This window comes from Diceros bicornis, chromosome 22, assembly GCF_020826845.1.
Source record: "Diceros bicornis minor isolate mBicDic1 chromosome 22, mDicBic1.mat.cur, whole genome shotgun sequence".
NCBI lineage: Eukaryota > Metazoa > Chordata > Mammalia > Perissodactyla > Rhinocerotidae > Diceros > Diceros bicornis.
The window spans coordinates 9,592,197-9,614,418 of record NC_080761.1 but is presented as its reverse complement, the minus strand read 5'-3'; the positions used below and the strand labels follow the sequence as shown (position 1 = coordinate 9,614,418).

The 22,222-nt window shown below is 41.4% G+C and overlaps 1 protein-coding gene across 1 annotated transcript in view; it reads right to left on the bottom strand.

The window, feature by feature from the left end:
* Nucleotides 1-250: 250 nt before the first annotated feature.
* The window catches only part of LOC131419855 (solute carrier family 28 member 3-like), a 31,678-nt gene continuing 9,706 nt past the window's right edge, over nucleotides 251-22,222 (bottom strand). The window contains 13 exon segments of the mRNA XM_058565366.1: nucleotides 251-390; nucleotides 1,275-1,298; nucleotides 1,300-1,390; nucleotides 1,614-1,712; nucleotides 2,444-2,514; nucleotides 5,171-5,182; nucleotides 6,744-6,940; nucleotides 7,340-7,508; nucleotides 10,481-10,611; nucleotides 12,248-12,373; nucleotides 14,312-14,392; nucleotides 19,948-20,046; nucleotides 21,995-22,069. Coding sequence (XP_058421349.1) covers nucleotides 270-390; nucleotides 1,275-1,298; nucleotides 1,300-1,390; nucleotides 1,614-1,712; nucleotides 2,444-2,514; nucleotides 5,171-5,182; nucleotides 6,744-6,940; nucleotides 7,340-7,508; nucleotides 10,481-10,611; nucleotides 12,248-12,373; nucleotides 14,312-14,392; nucleotides 19,948-20,046; nucleotides 21,995-22,069 — 1,296 coding nt within the window. The 3' untranslated portion in view covers nucleotides 251-269.

Genomic DNA, 22,222 nt, shown 5'->3' with positions numbered 1-22,222 from the left:
TCCTGAAATTCTAAGGTCAGAAAACATTTTTGGGACTGGAGACAATACCTCACTTTGGGACACAATAGTAGTTCTCAGTGGGGAGGGGGGTGAGGAGAGGAGGAAGATGCTCTACATCTGAAGTGTTCACTCCTGTTTTTCTTCTTTCCAGTAAAAGCTGATTCCATGATGGAAATATCCATCTGTGGAGAATAGTTTTTTTTCTCCCCACAGCAGAAACTTCCATACCTGTACCTAGAGTTCTGTTGAAGAAGTGGCTGAACTCAAAATTAATTAGGGATCCAACTGCAGTTCAGTGTTGATGAAATCAACAACTCGCAGCAGTTCTTCAAAGAATACAGGCTGTGGTTTTCTCCTGGGATGACCTCCCCGGGACCCTTGGCAACAGTGCTGGTAGAAAGTGGAATGAAACAGTTAGCTGAGCCTTAGAAGATGGAAACAGTAGATGAGCAGAAGATGACACATTAAAAATAGCATAAGACACGAGCTGATTTCTCCCCTTACGTTCAGGTTAGAGTGGGTTAAGGACAGAGGCACCAAAGAATTAGTTTTGACGCTCAAATCCTGTTTGGCCTCAAGGACTGCCCCTATTTCCTTCAGAATAAACAAAGAAAGGGTAGAATTAATCCTTATAAAACACTTGCACATTACGAAGAACAGATGGGGTGGGGATAGTGATTTTGCAGATAGAAACTGTATAGGGTGGGGGTGGCCAGCATTGGGCACTGGTAGCCCCTCATCCACTATAGCCCCTCACCATCACCATGTTGTCAGGACAGCCTGCATTGCTTGATCCTCTTGAAAGGGCGGCAGCACCTAGTAACTAGTACTAGAATACCACAGTAGTAGTTAAGAGTGTAGGTTCTGCGGGCAGAAAGACTCAAACTTTCTAGGGTCTTTCCATCTTGACTGTGCTTGCGCTCATTTTGCTTGGGTCAGTGACATAACCTCCCCAAGCCCTGATTTTATATAAAGCTTAAAAAAGCAACAGTGCCTAACTTACACAGCGTTTGCAAGGTGTAAATGAGCTAATGCACACCAAGTGCCTAATCCACAGCGGGGGCATATGAAATGCTTGAGCGACACTAGATAGTTATGGTTCCTAGTCTTTGCTGAGAAAAGTCCAAATGAAAGGTGATTAGAATTGCCACACAAGTTCTTATATTTAAATAAAGTAAGTGTTATGAAGTTATAAAAATAAGTGGAAGGGGTCTTTAGGTCTAATTTTTAAATTAATAATGAACCTAAAGAAGTTATAAACAAGAATACAATACCTCCTCAACACACTCTGGCAACACTACATCGGTTGTGTTTTTAGGTGAGCTGGAGTGGAAGGCGTTCTCTAGAATGTGATGGCAGTTGATGTCTACAGGAGTGCTGGAGGGTATGCCTAGAAGTGGAACAGAGCGCCACTGATTTTATTGATTAACGAAGTCACTGAACTCTCCTTCTGTTCTTAGCTTCTCTACCACGCTCCACACATTTCATTTCACAATATGCTTAACTGAGGCTCTGCCTCTCAGCTCTCTGCACAGCATATGCTGCATATGCGGGTTGGAGGCACTGAAAGCTGCGGGCACCGGGAGACAGGACACAAACACCGGAAGCAGTACCTGCGATGCAGGCTGTCATGAAGCTGGCGATGGTCCCTGCAATCAGAGCTCTCACAGTCCCTGAGGCGATGTCATGCTTTCTCGAAGGAGCCGTGGATGCTGGGATACATGGAAGCAAGTAAGAGAGGTTAATTTGGAGACTTATTGATTAGAATTCCAAATTCCCAGCCTCTGAGAATTGTTCTGGGGCTGGAGTCTCAGGTCAGCTGACTTTTCTTTTTTTTAAACTTAGCTGGGAAGTTCAAGATTCAAGAGCTTAGTGATGAGTTCCACATCCAGAGAAGTTTTCTGGTGTGGGAGGAAAAGAAGTTTGTCCACAACCAAAGGCCCAGAGGCTTCCATTCTCTACAGAAGAAACAAGTCCTAAGTTTCATCCAAAGGGCTCGCACAGCATGTTGAGGGCTGGGCAAGGCAAATGCATCGCAAGGGAGGATCCCAAACATCTGCCACTCTTCTGTCACCATCCACTTCTGTGGCCATGGCAGACATTACCAATTAATCACAGCATTTTCCCACTTAACTTCCACTGGACCTCAGAATCCTTCTCCAGGTGGCCATTATAAATCTGTTGGAACTGGCATGCAAAGTGGAACCTATGTGTCACCCCTGGCTGGAGAAGCACCAGTACATTTGGGCAAATTCTTCCTGATGTTAGCTTGGGTCTACACAGGAAAACTATATTGCAGAGCAGGGATAAAAAATAGACCCCAAAGGATTTACAGCTCTTGCAAGGCCTTCTTTTCCTGATATGAATAATGTCACAGAGCAACATGGAGATCTGAAGCATGTTTACATCACATCTGTTGTTGAAGAATATTCTTTTCACTTACTGAGTGTGCTGACCGCTAGTCCTAGGGAATTGACACTGCCAAAGCCACAGAGAGTGTTAAGTGGCAATTGTCTTAGAACGAATCTGTAAATAAGCATAAACACACAGATGCATGCATGGTGCGACCCAGCTTAGTAAATCTGACATCCTAACCGGTCTTCCTATTCTGGCTACGGGATCAATACTCACAAATAAGTGTACAGTGCATGGCGTCAAACACTTGTTGCTTCCTAGACTCTTTCTCCATCTTCCTTTGAATTTTGATGGAGAGAAAGGGGCTGTGTGGATTCAAAGATCTCTACAAAGGACTTGGAATTGGCAGTCTTGGCCTCTACAAATGTTACTTTCTGCTCAATGACAACTGTTAATATTCAATGTGACCTGGCCGCCTGCTATAACGTGCCAGGCACAGGACCAGCTGCTGAAGACACAAAATTGGTCCATCATTCACATTACATTTATTTGACAAAGAACTTATTCAGAATGTATAAAGAACTGTTATAACTCAATAATAAGAAGAAAAGCACCCAATAAATGAATAAAGAGATTTCACAAAAGACAGGCAAATGACCAATAAGCACATGAGATGTTCACCAGTGCTGGTCACCAGGGCAATGCAAGTTAACACAATGAAATACCCCTAGACACCCACTAAAATGGCTAAAAACACGGACAACACTAAGTGTGGGTGAGGACGTGGAGCAACTAGAACTCTTGTACATTGATGGTGAGAATGTAAACTGACACAGCTTGTTGGTAAAATACAAGCATGACAGTTTCTTTTCAAGTTAACATCCACTGCCTGTAGGAGCCAGCAATCCCACTCCTAGGGATTTTCCCAGGAGAATAAAAACAAATGCCCACAAGAGGACTGCACGTGGATATTTATAGCAGCTTTATTCCTGATAGTACCAAACTGGAAATGACCCAAATGTTCTTCTACAGGCAAACAGATAAACAAATTGTGGATATCCATAAGATAGAATACTACTCTGTGACAAAAAAGGAAAATAACTTATACATGCAAGAACATGAAGGCTAAGTGAGTCCATTCACATGATATTCCAGAAGACGCTAAACTAATCTATCATGAAAGAAAGATCATCGGCTGCCTGGGACTGGGTCGGGGTGGGAGTGTGGGCTGTTGACTACAACTGGCCATGAGGAAGATTTTCTAGGTGTGATGGAAATGTTTTATATCTTGATCGTGGTTGTGGTTACACAGGTGACACATTTGTCAGAACTCACATGTACACCAAAAATGGGCCTTTTTTATATGTGAATTATACTTCAGTAAAAATGATATAATGTAAAAGGAATTACATTAGCAAAAAGGAAGCTCACAGGTATCACAGGAGCCCTTTCAGTCTGGCTGTGGTGTGTGCTTGCCTTTCTTTTTTCCTCAGCTCTGACCCTCCCATAGGAATGTTAGGTGCCCCCTTGGAAGTAGGAGAATGGACTGTGCTCTCACAGGGCCCTAAGAAGATGGAAGGTGAATTCGTTGAAGTGTGACTGTGGCCCTCCACCTCTATTCTGAAGTTAAGAGGTGCTGCTCAGGCCAGATAGTTCTTTCTCAGGTTGAGGGACTGACTACAGGAAGCCTGGAAGATCCAGTGCACTTCACTGTTCACCAGAGGCACAGCCAATCTGGCAAAAGCATCCATACAATTGAGGCAGTGATTGTTTTCCCCATATCCGGAAAAATCTATGATTTGGTTCAAAGAACAAACCAGGCCTATGCTACATTCAAAACTGGAGGTGCCTTTTTTTTTTTCTTTCACTAACTGGACTTTTTAAAGCTCACACTCAAGACTCAAGTAGTCCTGGTAAGTTTTTGTTGATAAGGCCCCTTTTCTTTTCATGGTTTCTCAGAACTCCTTTGTTAATGTTGTCATTCAGCATGCACATAGCAGGAGGAAAAAATATTTCAAGTATTTGAGCAGTCCACTGTTTCTGGAAAAGCTCGTCCTCGTCCTCTGCTCTGTCTAGTGCTTTTCATTTAGTTCTATTGGCTTCAAAAACAGTCAAGCTTATTAAGAGACCATGGTGGGGAGATGGCATAAAGCACTAGAGACTCCTCTTTCTCCTTTCTGGGCATCTGTGGAGGAGGGTACGCAGACGTGGCCACGCAGGGTTTTATAATAAGAGGAAAAGGAGGTTGGGATGATTCCCCTTTGTCTTTGCCCATAAATGTGCAAGATTACGTGGTGGAAAGAACTGTACTAGGAAATTAATAATACATCCCAGCTCTACTTGCCCATGAGAAAAGATCCCATATGTATAAGGACAGGCATTGTAGTACTTCCAATAGCAAAAAATTGGTAAGAGTGTTCGTCAACAAGGGACTGGTTAAAATAAATTATGGTGTGCTCATACAATAGAATACTATGTCACAGGCGCTGGTACAGAAAGGCATTCAAGATTTGCTATTAATAACCAAGATCAAGGCTAAGAACAGTGAGCATAATATGGTACAGGGAGAGGAGCTGAGTGGCAGAAAAGTAGAGAGGATGACTCACTTTTCCTCTATTCCTTTTTATAGCTTTTGAATTCTGTAGCATGAAATGTATTACGTGTAAACAAACAAACATGCGAAGTATTATCTTTACTCTAAGCAAGAGAAACTGGAGTAATAAAGTGCAACATAGACCTTCTGACCTCTTACCTTAGATGGAGGTCAGCAGTGGGCATAATTCAAAGGACAACACTGGATTTTTGCCTCATGGACCCAGATCTTATGCTTCAGTCATGTGGTACATTTTCCAGGAGATTATTGGGACATCCCCACCACTTCTTGGTTGGTAAACAGAAATTGCAGGGACTCATCCCTATTTCATTCATTAGAAATGAGAAATTGTGAAAAACAAAATGCTTTTCCCATTGTGACCCAACAATAACAGAAGCCATTGAGCTCAAATTCCTAAACGTCCTCTGAGCTCCTGCCCCTGGTTGGGCTCGCCCCCAACCCGAATCAGCTCCACTGTCCTGTCTCTATCCTCTTAATAACCTGCTCACAAACCTGCTCAGCACTGCCAGAACTGCGAGCTTGCTTTGCTCATTAACAAAACTATTTTCTCCTGTCAACTGGCAGTTGGGGATGACAAACATTTCACTTAATTTAGCCTATTGTTTACTTTTCACAGGGAAGGTGGTTTGTGGCGGCATCTAGACAATGACATTCGGCCAAGCCCCACTGCGTGGTCAGCTGAAGAATGAACATTGGAGAAACGGGAGACCTACAGAGACACTGTTCATATCAGAGGTGTGGGCCAAATGCCCCTCATGATAGCACACAAATCAGCACTCTCCTGGAGTATGCTGTTATTCTGTGCAATACGTGGGAGTAAATTTGCATGTTTGGTCTTGGGAGGCTGGGAGAGTGGTGGGCTGTTCAGAGCTGGGCAGTCTCAATTAGAAGCTTGGGCAGCATGCTTCCCCCGCCCTTTCCTTTTAAAGCCCAATATGTGCTTAAGACATTAATTCCAAATGGATTGTTTCCATGGGTAATGGTGGCGGTCAGAAATGTTCACCATTTCCCTAAGAGTTTCCATGTGTGACAATTCTGTTCTTTAGGAAAATAGAAGGTGGGAACTCAGCTGCAAATATGGCCTAAGTAATAGCCTCTCCTGAGTTCCCTTATCCCATCCAAGGCCAAGCAGACATGAGCATCTCCTTGCAGGCTGTTGACCTGAAGTCCTGACATAGTTATGGGGTGCTCGTCTCAAAGGTTCAGACCAGAGACGCTGAGCTCCTTCTCTTCCCTCATGTACCTGGAGAGCAGCGACTGCGTCTCACCACTGCTTTAGCATGTCCAGGCACTATGTTGCATTTAGGCGGTTTCTCAGAGTTCCTGGAATTCCTTAAGCTGAAAGGAAGAGCCCTTCATCATCATTAGACTATGAGCCCCATGAGGGCAGAGGCCTCGTCACTTGTTCAATGCTGTGGCCTCAGTACCTAGGTACATTGCACACAGAAGGCGTTCATAAATGTTTACTGATGGATTGATTCCAGCTCATATGACTCTGGGTTTGGATCCACAGAGCTCAACAGTAAATGATCACAGTGCTAAGGATTATCTGTGCTTCTCCACACACACACACAGACAAGGATTAAGTCAACATCACTGAAAATTATGAGGCACTATGTTCATTATGAGCTCCATGAACTCTGGCATTTGGGGTCTGTATTGTTCCTCAGTATATCCCAGGTGCCTGGCCTGACACACAGAGGCAACAGTAACTATTTGATGAGTATACATATGTGATAAAGAAGTGCACTGAAAAATCAAAATATTTACTCACAGACAATACTGTTGCACACCATTCACAAATTTGGGTCCAGCCTCTTCCCTTAAATACGTCAATTTTGAGAGGTGCTCATAGGCCACAAATTCACTGAAGAAAGTCTTATAACCTATGAGTTTGGCAACCATGAAGCTGTCTTGCCAGTCCACTCCCATCATGAAGGAAAAGAGCATGAAGATGTAGGAGCATATTATCTACAAAAACCAAAAATAGACACTTTATTAGAGTAGTGATTTGCCCCCATTCTTCTCCCTCAACCTCATGACGAGATTGTTCCCACCCGCTCTGTGTCTCCTGTAGGCACAGAAATCCCTTCACATGCCTTGTCCATCTTTATCCATTAGGAGTCAAGGTTGGAATCGGGTCATTTGAAGTAACCTGGATTCTCAGGATGGAGAGAATGACTGTACGTTGGGGGAAGGAGGGTGACAGGAGACAGAGAAAGAGGGTGGGAAGATGGGGGATACATGATAGGTTTGTGCTTTGTGTCAGAGTACAATACAGGCAGTTAGGGAAGGCAATTCACAAACCCATTTTATTTTTAAACAAAGATAGGAAGAACAAAATGGAGGAGACATATGATAGAAATATACCTCAAAACTCAGTTGTGGGTAGTCAAACATGTTTCCAAACCAGGACAGGGCTGCATCCACAAAAGACAAGAGGGCCAAGAAGGCAATCAGATTCACAGCGATGTGTGCTACCAGGGAGATGGATGAGGATGCTCCCTGTGATGCGGCTTCTAGGAGATTCCTCAAATCACTTATGAGAAAATAGCAATGGCGGAATTACCAAGTTGTCAGTTGATGGACATCACAGGGGTAGATATGGGGTAATCAGAGCTCATTTGGATGGAGAGACAAACTCTCAGGCCCATGCCTTGGTCAAAATACTTACTGAATTCCACGAAATCATGACGGGATTTATAATTGTTGATTGTAGGTGATGGGCATATGGCTGTCTAACTGTTATACTACTCTTTTAATTTGGGGGAATTTATAATTAAAAAATTGGGAAAAGATAAAAATATTATAGGTTTTAAAAATTATATTTAATTAAAAGTAGCTAATATTCAATGGTAGCTACTAATAATTCAAGGAAGGCCTGAATATCCATCACCTAAGAAATGGAATGTCACCCTCACCTTTGAGTCCCCTCCTCGCCGTGCCCTTCCTTAATCTCATCCTCTTCTCTCTAATCTCAGAGGTATCTGGCTCCCTAGAAGTTGCTTATCATTCCCTTTCTTTTCAATTTCCCTACATGCCTGCATCTCTAAATAATATGTTGTGTAGGTTTACACATTTGCTAACTTTATAAGTGGAATCACACATATTCCATATACATATTCTTTGACAGCTTGCTTTTTCATTCATGATTATGACTTTATCTGAATACAAACAAGGGATAAATCTCAGAAACATGTTGGTTGATGCATTATGGTATTTAATGAAATACTTTTTTTTCTTTTTTGCTGAGGAAGATTTGTCCTGAGCTAACATGAGTTGCCAATCTTTCTCTTTTTGCTTGAGGAAGATTCACCCTGAGCTAACATCTGTGCCAATCTGCCTCTATTTTGTATGTGGGTCACTGCCACAACATGGCTGCTGACAAGTGTTGTAGGTCCATGCCCGGGAACTGAACCTGGGGTGCCAAAGTGGAGCATGCTGAACTTAACCACTAGGCCATGCAGCTGGCCCCAAGGGAATACTTTTGAACATCCTAAATCCATTAGTCTTTGCCATCCTTTTTTCTTTCTTTTGCACAGGGCAATAGAAAATGAACTGAAGAGGCGTTAAGGATACCTATATCACACCTTCTTTCCCTATTACATGAGACACTTCCAGAAATGGTCAACCTGTGGTTTTGCAACAGTCTTAAATCAAGGCTAAATGAACACTATACTATATTTAAAGTAAAATTTCTACATTGAAGTCAAGGAAATGTAATGACATTCATGTATTTAGAAAGGTTTTCAGCCAAAGCAGTCTTGAGAAAGAAGAACAGAGCTGAGGCATCACACTCTCTGATTTCAAACTACACTACAAATCTAGAGTAATCAAAACAATATGGTACTGGGACAAAAACAGACACAGAGATCAATGGAACAGAATAGAGAGCCCAGAAATAAACCCCTGCTTATAGGGTCATTTAATCTATGAGAAAGGAGGCAAGAATATACAATGGGGGAGAGACAATCTCTTCAACAAATGGTGTTGGGAAAACTAGACAGCTACATGCAAAAGAATGAAAAGAAGCCATTTTCTTACACCATATATTTAAAATGGATTAAAGACTTGAATGTAAGACCTGAAACCATAAAACCCCTAGAAGAAAACATAGGCAGTCAGCTCTTAGACATTGGTCTTAGCAATATTTTTATGGATCTATCTCCTCAGGCAAAGGTGACAAAAGCAAAAATAAACAAATGTAATTACATCAAACTAAAAAGCTTTTGCACAGCAAAGGAAACCACCAACAAAACGAAAAGGCAATCTACTGAATGGGAGAAGATATTTGCAAATGATATATCCCATATGGGGTTAACATCAAAAATACATAAAGAACTCATACAACTCAATAGGATACAAACAAAAAATTCAATTAAAAAATGGGCAGAGGACCTGAATAGACATTTTTCCATAGAAGATATACAGATGGTCAACAGTCACATGAAAAGATGCTCAACATCACTAATGTCAGGGAAATGCAAATCAAAGCTACAATGAGTTATCACCTCACACCTGTCAGAATGGCTATTATCAAAAAGACAAGAAATAATTGTTGGTGAGGATGTGAAGAAAAGGGAGATCTTGTCCACTGTTGTTGGGAATGTAAATTGGTGAAGCCACTGTGGAAAATAGTATGGAGATTCCTCAAAAAAGTAAAAATAGAACTACCCTACAATACAGCAGTTCTACTTCTGGGTGTTCATTCAAAGAAAATAAAGACACCAATTCAAAAAGATATATGCATCCCTGTGTTCATTGTAGCATTAGCTACAATAGCCAAGATATGGAAGCAACCTAAGTGCCTATTGATAGATGAATGGATAAAGGAGATGTGGTATACATATACAATGGAATATTATTCAGCCATAGAAAAGAATGAAATCTTGACATTTGTGACAACATGGATGGACCTAGAGGGTATTATGCTAAGTAAAATAAGTCAGACAGAGAAAGACAAATACAGTATGATTTCACTTATATATGGAATCTAAAAAACAAATGAATTAACATAACAAAACAGAAATAAACTCATAGATATGGAGAACAAAGTGGTAGTCACTAGAGGGGAGAGGAGTGGGCAAAATAGGTGAAGGGGTTTAAGAGGTACAATCTTCTAGTTATAAAATAAAGAAGTCATGAGGATGTAATATACAGCATAGGGTACATAGTCAATAATATGGTAATAACTTTGTATGGTGACAGATGGTTACTAGACTTGCCATGGTCATCATTTCATAATGTATATAAATGTCAAAGCACTATGTTGCTGAACTGAAACTAATATTGTATGTCAACTACACTTCAATGAGAAAAAAAAGGTTTTCAAGTGTTGAAAAGATTTTTTGGGGTGAAGTCTAATAGTCACTGGGAAATTAAATTCACTTTCATACCATAATCCACTGTGCTCTCTTTGTCAGTTTTTTGCTGTACTTTGAATTTGGACCCCCGCCCTGCTGCCTGCCCCAGCTTGTATAGTCATTAACTAGGTGAATGTATCTCACTCACCCAATTTCCATTTTCATGGCATTCTTGATGGTTATTTTAGGTGTTTCTGTCTCAGGCCAAAAGAGTTTAGCCCCAGCCAATGACGTGGGCTCTGACATAACTGAAGCAGTTAACAAGGGGGTGGATGAAATCTGCAATTTTAGGAGAAAGAAGGCCAACTTAGTTTTAGCTTTTCTGTTGCATTCAGAGTGAATGGCCCAAAAGCCTTACAAGGAAAGAGAAGGGCAGGGATTGCGTCTACGCCAGAAAACAATGTTTCTTTGGAGGCTTGGAAGAGCTCGGTGAGCCAAGTTGGCATTACGGTGAGAGTCAGAGGGAGGAGGGAGGAATCTGTGTGAATTGACCACATCCTCTGGGAGACGCGCAAAACCCAAGTCTGATCATTTCAGAAGAGAATCAATCCTGTGCTGTAGGAACTTTCAAAGAAGATTCCTCCACCTCTCTATTGTCCTTTTGAATGTTCAAATAGTTCCTAAAGCCCATATTTCATTCATCATGAGTGAAAATAGGGGATGTCTGGGTGCAGGCATGGACACACTCTCTCTGTCTTCCTTTTGCTCTTCTGAAAGTTTGCGCCTTTACGTAATACTCCTTTATCCAGAGTCCCTGTAATCTGTAAACCATTTCCGTTTTCCTCACTGCGTGTCTACTGAAACTCTTTCTCGTTCCCTCCCCACACCCTTATTTCTGGATTCTCTTCCCTGTCTTTTCAGAATTCCAGAATCAGCACCCTCCCCACTCCCATCCCCCCAGCACATTTTCGCAGGCAGCGTTTCCACTGTGGTGGCAGAGTGGATTATCTGAGATCCAGTCACACCGCTATTCCTGAGGCCTCCTCTGCCCTTTTCCTCTTCCCTCTTCCTGCTGATTGGCATTTGAGTCCCAGATGAAGTCCTGGAGTGAAACTCGCCTATCCTGTGAGAACGCCCAGTCCCCTGGGTCACACAGCTGCTGTGCTATTCCATTTCTCCCATGGGGGTTGCATCTATGTGTGGCTTGTCAGCTCTGTGCTGGGGGCACATGCACCAGTTAGCACAAGGCTTTGCATCCCTATGCTATAGACCACCAGCTCTCAGACAGGGCTGCACATTGGAATCTGAGGAGTATTAAAAAAATATTGATGCCTGGATCTCATCCCAAGAGGTTCTGGTTTGATTATTCTGGGGTTTGGGCCTGGGTGTTTGGGCTTTTAAAGGCTCCCAGGTGATTCTAATGTGCAGTAAGGTTTGAGAACCACTGTTCTAGGCCAGGGATCAGAAAACTTCTTTTGTAAACGGCTGGAAAGTAAATATTTTTGGCTTTTTGGGCCACAACTACTTAACTCTGCAGCATGAAAGCTGCCATAGAGAAACGAATGGGAATAGCTGGTTTCCAGTATAACTTCAGTTACAAGAAAAGAGAAGTGATCTAGAATTGACCCATGGGCCATACTTTGCTGACCTCTGGTTTCGATTGCCTTTACTAGTGTAATAGGTTTTTTTTTTACATATTTATATTTTCAGCCAAAGTAACCTCATAATATGATTTCATTCTGCTATGGTTGGATGTGATTCACATTTAGCTGGCGGGGATATAAAAGTGAAGCCCTAAGCTTCTATGGGACACTCCATTCAAATGTCAAAGGAACTGTGGCCCATGAAACAGCAAAAAGGACTCTCTTTTGGCCTCCTTATCCAGCAGCAATGGTAAAGAAAAAAAAATGGAAATGACAATAGCAAAGAAAGAAGAGGTTGTATTTTCCATAAATTGATCCCCAAAAATTCTTACCCTAAAAGAAATGTACGCTCCTAAGACACTTGCAGCGATGGTAGAGAACCCAGAGGTCATGATTGCATGGAGTTCAGACCTGGTGGCATGTTGTATATACTGCTGAACCAGCAGTGGAGACTCTGTCTGGAAACAAAGAGTGACCAGATTAAATGTTCCCTTTTAAATCGTAGGAGGGCATGCCAATCTACTCAAAATTCCATTCTCTAAAGCTGTATTTCTAAGAGTGGACCTCAGACCAGCTCCATTAGCATCAACTGGGAACTCCTTAGACATGTAAATTCTCAGACTTACTGAATCAGAAACTCTGGGGGTGGGGCCAGCAATCCTTTTTTAACAAGCCTTCTAGGTCGTTCTGATGCATGCTGCAGTTTGAGAACCTACACCCTAGATGTCTGGGTCATTTGAACTCTAGGTCATGTGCACATAGAATCACGTGTAAAGTTTGCAGAATTTGCAAGGCCAATTCACATAAGACCTCCACTTAGCCTAGGACTGGACTCTGATGGCTGGGGACACTTTTCTAAGGTTGGAACACCATTGGCCAAGTAACTCTGCCCAGTGGCCTGGCCTTGAGAACTGGTGATTCTCAAACCTCTGTGACTTCCTATCTTCCAGCTCAGGAAGACCCACCTTCCATCTTGACAGACCTTAAACGTCTTTGCTGACACCACAGGGAAATAGAGACACAAGCATAAAAAAAATAACAAGGACAGGTGCCCAGAGGCCTATTCCTAATTGAAAATCAGAGACCCCTTCTTCCGCTTGAGTGGAAAGGAATCAGAGTGTAGTTATAAAGGCTTGAGTGCCATCAAGGAGGACAGGCGGCCAGCAGCGTGGGGCTTTTCATAAATAATAGCTGTCCTTTTAGCATATTAAGTATCAAATTGAGCATGTGTGCAATTTTACAATTTTCCCCTCATTATTTCTAATTGTTCTGTAAGATTGAATGTGTTGTGCTCAATTTATGGACTGAATAGAAATTCGATACATGAGACTTCTTACCCCACAGGTAGGAGTAATCAACTCAAGATGGTGGCCTAATTAGTCCTGAGAGATTTTATGACTATAATTATAGTAATTTCAGCTCCTAGGGAAGGAAGCATGGGCCCTGCTGTAAAGACTATGCTCCAGGTTAGCAAGCTGGGCTGACCAGTAAGAAGGCTCAGCCTGCCTGGAGCGATTGTAAGCCTGGGATTTGGGGTCTTGTGTTTTTCTAGGTGACTTTATTTTTGCTTCAAATCCAATTTCCTTGGGCAGCCATGCTAGCAAGCATTCACACGTGGTTTCCTTGGTATGTGACTCCATTCTGCCCGATGCTGCATATCCAGAGTGACAAGGATGATTATTACTATTTCTTACTTATTCACCCCTTAGGAATGCTGCTATTTGAGAGACACCTCTTTGCTTAAATGGACATCAGAGAAAAGAGCATTTAACCATGTGATGGATCAGGGAGTGAAAATGCTTTTGCTCATCAGCATTGTTCTTCAGACTCAACAAATACAGACCATTGACCAGTTCAGACACATTAAGAATGAACTCAAGTATTTATACAGCTGCATGGCTGTTGGTGGGAAGCCTTTCCTGGTCTCTTTCACTGCCACAGCATTAAACTACAGAATGTGAGGCTGCCTGTTACATGTTTGCAGGCTCAAGACAAGTGCTGAACTCCATCTGAGTGAATGAGCCGCTAGCCTCTGAAGGGCAGGCCAGAGACCTCAGCAATTCAATAAATTCAGAAAAGATTTGTTAAGAATCTATACATGAAAAGTCCGATACTTTGACACAATGATTCAATCTTTCATCCTCTCCATAAAATTTCAAGGACCCAAATGCCACATCAGTGCACTGAGACTCTTGGAAGTGATCTCTCTCTCGCACTCTCTTTTTCTCTCTCTCTGGAATCTGGACTTTGTCAATATTGAGCAGTCCTTATATTGACACTCTTCCCTCTACACTAAAAGAAATAAAACCACCATATTTTTTTATTCCACTTTCTGGAAAGAGTGTCCATTTCAGCAGGTGTTCTGTTCTGTTTTGTTTTTTGATGTTACAGCTTACCTGTCCGACAAATATGTTGCCAGCAGCAACTACAGATTCAATAGGAGAGGATCCCATAGTAACCAGCATGACCCATCCAACCTAAAAGAGGGCAAGGGACAAAGTCAGTGAAGAGCTATTTGTATACACAAACTTCAAAGAAGGGATAAAAATCTTTTGAGTAAGATGCCGAGGCCTTTAGCAATAGTTCGCAGGCCAGCAATGGTGCTGTAAGTATATCTTACCTAGTCCACAGAGCAGGCCAATCAAATCCTCCTATTTGAGTGGTAAGTCTGAGTCACTGTATATATTTTCAACATTATACAAGTGAGTTTCTATTGAAATGTACACTTGTATACAAGTAACAAGTTATAATAATCTTTTAATAAAATATAGGACATGTTTACTAATAGACCTGAACATCTTTTAGTTTTTTTGCAATAAGCAGCCCAAAGTAGATTAACCTTTATCTGATATTTTATCTTAGTTAGAAATTATCTAGATATTCAATGAATTTTTTATCATTTAACTTAATCAAGTAGAACATCAAAGTTTTAACTTACCAAAGAGATTTAAGCCATTTGTTTTTAACAGTCTGTCTAGATTACTCACAAAAACTTACGTGACACCAAAGCAGTTAGCCATCATTCTAGGTTCTTTTAAGTACATATATTAGAACACATGATTATTGTTAAAATGTTTCCCCGAAACCTTTTACCTTTTTACATCTACCTTTTTACCTCTATTTAGTTTACCTGTTTGCAACAATTATTTAGATTGCCCATAAAAACTTTATGAAATATCAGACAAAATTAGCTATTATTTTTGTTGACAAATTCTGTAACAGAGACAAGGGTTTGTTTGACTCATAAGGCTATATGTTTACATTATATCCTATGTTGATAACTCTGAGGACATGTCTATTTTAATTAAACCAACAAGATCATTTTAGATCATGTTAACTTGAAAGATATCTGGCTAGTTTTGATCACATTTAGAAATAATTCATATAAGTGCTTATTTTAAGTCAATAAAATAGAGCTGTCTTTAGAAATATCATCTGGACACACATACATAGACGTGTAGACAATCACAAACAGAGATTTAAAAATTTTAGCCATGTCTCAGGCACAAAATTTAAAAGAATCATGGATCCAAATTGTAACCTGTTCAGATGGCTAAAGATTTTTGTTAAAGATCTTTTTTTTTGGTAAGGATCCTTTTTATAGCTGGTTTTTTTTTTTTTTTTTTTTTTGTGAGGACCAGTCCTGAGCTAACATCCTCCCCTTTTTTCTTGAGAAAGATTGGCCCTGGGCTAACATCCGTGCCCGTCTTCCTCTACTTTATATGGGATGCCACCAGAGCATGGCTTGACAAATGGTGCATCCGTGTGCGCCCTGGATCTGAACCTGCCAACCCTGGGCCGCTGCAGCTAAATGTGAGCACTTAACCACTGTGCCACCAGCCCGGCCCCTATCGCTGGTTTTAAAGTCATTTTGTGGTTTAGAAGCTTCTGTATATTAATGAAAGAATGCATTCCATTGTGAGAGGTTTTGAATCCTCTTTTAAGGTGGACTTATCTGAAACAAACGTTCCCAAAAATGGCCATTACAGTTTTTAAATATTTTAAAAGTTTACTTATTTACTTATTTTCACTTGCTTAATTTCAGATCTGGAATTTGGGGGAAGCTGAAGTAGGGGAGCTCAGCAAGAGAGGAGGGAGGAACTGCAGATTTTGTTTTCTTTCACTAGCACGTTTGTTTTTGTTTTTGTTTTTGTTTAGTGAGGAAGATCAGCCCTGAGCCAACATCCATGCTAATCCTCCTCTTTTTGCCGAGGAAGACCGGCTCTGAGCTAACATCTATTGCCAATCCTCCTCCTCTTTTTTTTCCCCCCAAAGCCCCAGTAGATAGTTGTATGTCATAGTTGCACATCCTTCTAGTTGCTGTATGTGGGACGCGGCCTCAGCATGGCCGGAGAAGTAGTGCGTGGGTGCGCGCCCGGGATCCGAACCGGGCTGCCAGCAGCAGAGCGCACGCACTTAACCGCTAAGCCACGGGGCCCGCCCCTTGATGCATCTCTTGATCGTCCTTTTTGTCTTCTTTCTTTCTTGGAGAATCCTGCTCAAGAGTGACCTGCTCTTCATCCTGGAAATCAAACATTGGAGCAGAGATGGAATAGTGAGAATCCTGGGCATAAAGGACCCTGGTCTCTTTTGCTCAGAATTTTGGCAAAGAACTTCAAAAGGTCCTTTTAAATCATTCTGCAAGAAGATGGCTCCTACTATCTACTGCACAGACATTTTTTCCTCTTGTCACAGAAAATCCAGATCACTTATCTCTTCCTTTACTTCCAAAGAGCCATTGGTATTATCTCCTTTTCTTTAGGAACAGGCTCGTATTTCTGTTTATTGCTCCTGTCTCTACTGTAATCATTCAACTGCCTCTTTGTTTTCAGGCAAGTGCTGAATGAAGTTAACACCAGAGGCTGCATACTCGCCCTTTATACTCTGCAGGGCCTGGTTTCCAATATTTGCCACCCCAAAATGTGTCTCTTCAACATGAGGATTATTTTAGGCTCACTATTTTTAAGAAACAGAAGACTCAGAAAGTTTTTCTTGTTACCTCCCCCTTAACTGCCTAAAAGAATTCCGATAAAAAAACCTGTCTCAGGACGTGAGTGATCACCTTAGAATAACATGAACTAGGTGGTAGACAGGGAGGAACCTAGAAAAGCCTGTTTGTTGGGCTCCCCTCTGTGTTATTCTGTTTCTGTGTGGCCAAATAAACACTTGTTTTCCAAACGTTTGCTCCTTTTCACCTACCTGTGAATTTCCTTCCTTCCCTGATTCTCCCCCCCACCCCCAACATCTTCTTTTGTCTTTAGCTGAGGATTTACCTGATGATAGTTACTTGAGTTTCCTGGGTTTCTCCCATGTATGCATGTTATTAAACTTTGTTTGATTTTCTCCTGTTAATCTGTCTCATGTCAATTTAATTCTTAGAACAGCCAGAAGAACCTAGAAGCGTAGAGGAAAATTTCTTCCTCTTCTGCAGAGACCAAAGCTGGTTTTATTTTCCTGGCAGCCCAAGGTTTGGTCTATATATGTGAACACTAGGTCAACATCTTCAAGAACCAATAAACTCCTCTTGGGAACTAGGGTCCTTCTATCAGTTGGGCTAAAGGGAAATATTTCCCTAACTCAGCTGGCCCTTGCTCTAATTGAGTGAAGTAAATACCTGGGCCATTTTCATGGACAATCTTTCTAGTATTGTTGGAGCCCATAAACATCTATGACCCATCCTATTCTTGGGATGGTGTAGAGGATTTCCTACCTCCCTCCATTCTGCAATAATGTCTCAAATAGGTCCAGCTATTGTAGGCAATGGTGAGGGAAGGTGGGGAGGAAGCATGCAGATGTGGAACAGTTTTGAACGTGCTCCAAGAGGTATAGTGCCAAATCTCGGCTTTAGTTTTCTGCCATTTCCCATGAGGCCTCTGATTCTCTTTAACAAAAATCATAACAATAAGTCATTATCATGTCTCTGAGCTGAAGGGATCCTCAAAGATCATATAGTCCTTTGTTACCAAACTCCGTTATACTTCTAACTTAGACTGCCTTCATTTTCTGGGCTGGGCCTTGGGAACTAGGAAGGTGAGGGGATAATTGCAAGAGAGACCAGCAGAATCCAAGCTGCAGCTGCTAAGGTCGGGGTAGAGACAAACCTTATTCATTTTTCCCCTGATAAATAAATGGCAAGCAATAGGATATATTGGAGCATATGAGGAACCCATTTGGTGTAAAACTAACTTGGCCTGAGCTTCTTTTTCCAAAAGGGCCTGTGGCCTTTGAACATGCATTGTATATCTGCTTTAAGCATTTCCCATGTCCCAAAGACAAGAACAAATGCCCTTAAGATAAGAATGCAACTTCCCCCACATTGGCATTTCCTTAAGGATAAGCATTTCTCCCTAGGCTAGGATTTGATTGGTGTGCTCATCCTGTGACCACTGAACTTGAGACAACAGACCAGCTACCTGCTGTGCCCACCAATCACTGTGCCGGCAGGGCAATCTCGTGGCTATTGTAAAAGGGACATTGCAATCATATGTGATACATGCTCTTTGATGGTATATAACCACGCTTTACACCTCAATTCTTTGGTGCCCTTCCTTCCTTGGGGAAGGAAGGCCCTGGGTCCTCAAATTTGGCTCATAATAAACTCACCCCAATTTTGGTTTATAGGTTGATTATGGATTATTTGCATCGACACCCCAACACTTAGCTTGGCTGGTAGTCAAAGTCTGGTAAATTTTTGATTTAAATGATCATAATTATTATTTTCTTACAGTGAAATTGCCAAGGTACTTACTATCTATGGAATGTCCAACATTCCTATTGTTTTCTTTTCTTTTTTTCCCAACTTTCTCATCTTTAAAACAAAACAAAACAACAACAACAGCAAAACCTTCTTGACCCCACAGTCGTGGACATCTGCCCTCCCTCCTTCCCTTCACAGCTAAACCACCTGAAAGAGTTGCCTTTACTTTTAGTGACCCACTCCCTCACATCATGCTCCCTTAACCCGCTGTGATCAGGCTCCCACTGAGATGGCTTCTACCAGCATCACCCAAGGACCATTGTTGCCAAATCCAGTAGCTACTCCCCGGTCTTCATGTTTTTGTTTATGATAGTAAAGTATCTAATTTTTGTTTTTGATTTTTTTGTGAAACAATATTAAACAAGAAAAAGACTTTATTTTTTAGAGCAGTTTTAGGTTCACAGCAAAATTGAGTGGAAAGTAGAGATTTCCCATATATCTGCTGCCCCCACACAGGCATAGCCTTCCCCATTATCAATGTCTCCCACTAGGGTGGTACACTTGTTGCAATTGATGAACCTATATTGACACGTCATTATCACCCGAAGTCTATAACTTACATTACGGTTCACTCTTGGTGTTGTACTTTCTATGAGTTTGGACAAATGTTTAATGACATATATCCACCAGTATAGTATCACACAGAGTAGTTCCACTGCCCTAAAAATCCTCTGTGCTCTGCCTATTCATTCCTCCCTCCCCTTTTGGTAACCACTGGTCTTTTTACAGTCTCCACAGTTTTGCCTTTTCCAGAATGTCCTATGCTTGGAATCATACAGTATGTAGCCATTTCAGATTGCTTCTTTTACTTAGCAATACATATTTAATGTTTCCTCATGTCAACAATACAGAGCGCCTCAGCCTGCTGTGTTAACTTAGGTGTCGCTGAGGAACCCTAGGGCATGATGGACACAGTTTTAGAACCATATCTTAGAATCTTCTCCATCTGCTTCATTTACCTTAAAATTGAGATGCTCTTGTTTAAGCCAGTGCCTTCGGCCTTAGGATGGAGGTTGGAATTTGTAATAGTGAGGTGTCAGAGGAGCCTCGGTACTCTCCCCAACAGAGAACTCTGAGGACAGGTATATAAACACAAAGTCTTTGTTTGGGCATGTGTGTTTTCTTCATGACTCTGCCTTACACACTCTAATTACTATTTAATTCATTCCTCTGAGTGCCAGCTGAGTGCCATGCTTTCTGTCCCTGTAGCTCTCAGGTGCCTGTTGCACAGCAGTCACCATGGTAACAGATTCACTCACCGCCCTCCAGCCCTACCTGTTTGGCGTTTCCCTGCTCTCTGTTCTGCACAGCTCTACTCCTCAGTGAGTTGTCCTTTTCTGATGTGTTCTGGTTTTCTTGAAAGTCATCTTCATTCTAAGAAAAAGTACAGATTACAAAAATAAAACTTCAGAACCAAAAAAAAAAATGTTTTTTTCAATGAATGATACCCAGAAGACTTTTGAGGGAGGGGATGGCAAAGACAAGGAGATTAGATGAGTCAGCTGGTTAAAGAAAGAACCACTGAATCTGGGCTAATAAAGACATATAGATGATTTTTGTTTTGTTTTGTTCCCTTAGAAAAGATTGGTGTGGTTCAACTTGAGGAAGAGAGAAAGGAGGACAATTGCCCTCATCCAGACCATAGGACTTTCTAATAAGCTGAGCTGAGACTAGGGGGCAGGTTTCTAGTCTCCTTTCCATCACATCACATAAGCTTTCCACTTATAAAATAAAACAAAATATAGTAAACCCTATGCTGATAATTTTGTTCTTAGATGTTGGATTTAGGGATGTTCAAATGTGTTTTGTTTGGTTTAAAGCAGTCTCTGGTAGTAATGAGCATATGAAAAATACCTCCTCTTGTGAGGCTGGTTTTACTTTAAGGAACTGAGTGAAGTGTGCTCTTGGAGGGGTATGCTGAGCCCCCAGCTGCTTTTTCCAGATGTGACAAACACCTGGCTCATTTCTCTTTTACTTTTTTTTGAAGGGGGTCCAATTCTTCTCCCATCTCATCCCAGCTTGCCTTTTTATAAGATACTTTTTATATGGCAACAGATAGATCAATGGTGTCAAGTAGGTCCCTATGTCTTTTCAGGAAATGTCCCCTGCTAGCCCTGTTGGCTGTGACCTTGTCTTTGAAAAAAGAACAAGTATATCACTTGATTTTAACTTTAGATCTCTAGCTGGTCCCAAGGATCTAGAAAAAATTGCAATTCCAACCTGTGTTGCATTTTCCATTTATTGAAACAGGAGCGTATAAACTTGAATAAAATTTAACTTTGAGCACACACATGTGGGAGGGGGGTCAGAATTGTCTCTCCCACCCAAAAATGTGTCTCTTTGGCTTGATTATTTTTAAGGATAAAAGACTCTGAAAGAAATATTGACCTTCCCCCTAACTGCCTAAAAGAATTTAAGATAGAAGGTCTGTCCCAGGACAGGCCATCACCATAGATAACTCTGGGTGTGATAGACTGGGAGGATCCTTGCTAAGCCTGTTCTAATCAAAGTTCTCTCGCTCCGGGTCACATTGTCTATAGATGGCCCAGCAAACATCTGTTTATCCAACATTTGCTTTTCTATCTCCCTGTAAATTGCCTTCCTCCACTTAGAAGTCCCAAACCACTACTCTCAATGTCCTCCTTGGTCTTTAGCTGAAGACGGTATTTAAGGTGGTGGCTTTGGCCATTTTTGTGAGTTGCTCAGTTTTCCTGGGTTTCTCCCATGTATACATGTTAGTAAACTTTGTTAGATTTTCTCCTGTTATTCTGTCTCATGTCAATTTAATTCTTAGACCAGCCAGAAGGACTAGAGGGTAGAGGAATAGTTCTTCCTCCCCTACACACATAGAAGTCTTGTTGCCAAACTGCCCTTTTGTGTTACAGTTGTGTACATCTTACTTTAGTACAGTTCCTCGCACATGGCAGACACTAACAATTATTTGTTGAATTAACGAACCACAGTGATTTCCATGTTGCACTAACTGGTACAGCAATGTAGTACCTCTGGGTACTTGGTATAGAAATATAGTAGAAAAGGACAATATAGATAGTATGGAAAGATGACAAAGTGTTGCTAATTGCTGAATCTGGCTGATGGATACTTAGGGACTCATTTTACTATTCTTACTTCCATGGATGCTGAAAATTTCCTTAATAAAAAGTTAAAAATAAAACTCAGCATGAGCTGGTACAAAACAGGACACAGGTAACGAGGGGGCTGGTCTGCAGGGTCCCTAATAACATGTGTGATGTAACACATGCCTCATCTTTCTAAGCATCAGCCACCCACCTACACAGCAGTTTCCATTTGGTGCTCTTACGGTCCCTTCCACAATCCTGACATTTTCTGGTTCCATGAGGAGCTTTAGTTTCTTGATGCTGATTATTCCTGCCACCTGGTGGCAGAATCTGAAACTTATTTGTGGAACACAAGCATGGAGCCTGCCTTTATAAAGTTAATAAAAGAGGAAGGGCTTCAACAAATGGTGTGGGGAAAACTGGACAGCCACGTGCAAAAAAAAGAAAATAGACCATTACCTTACACCATA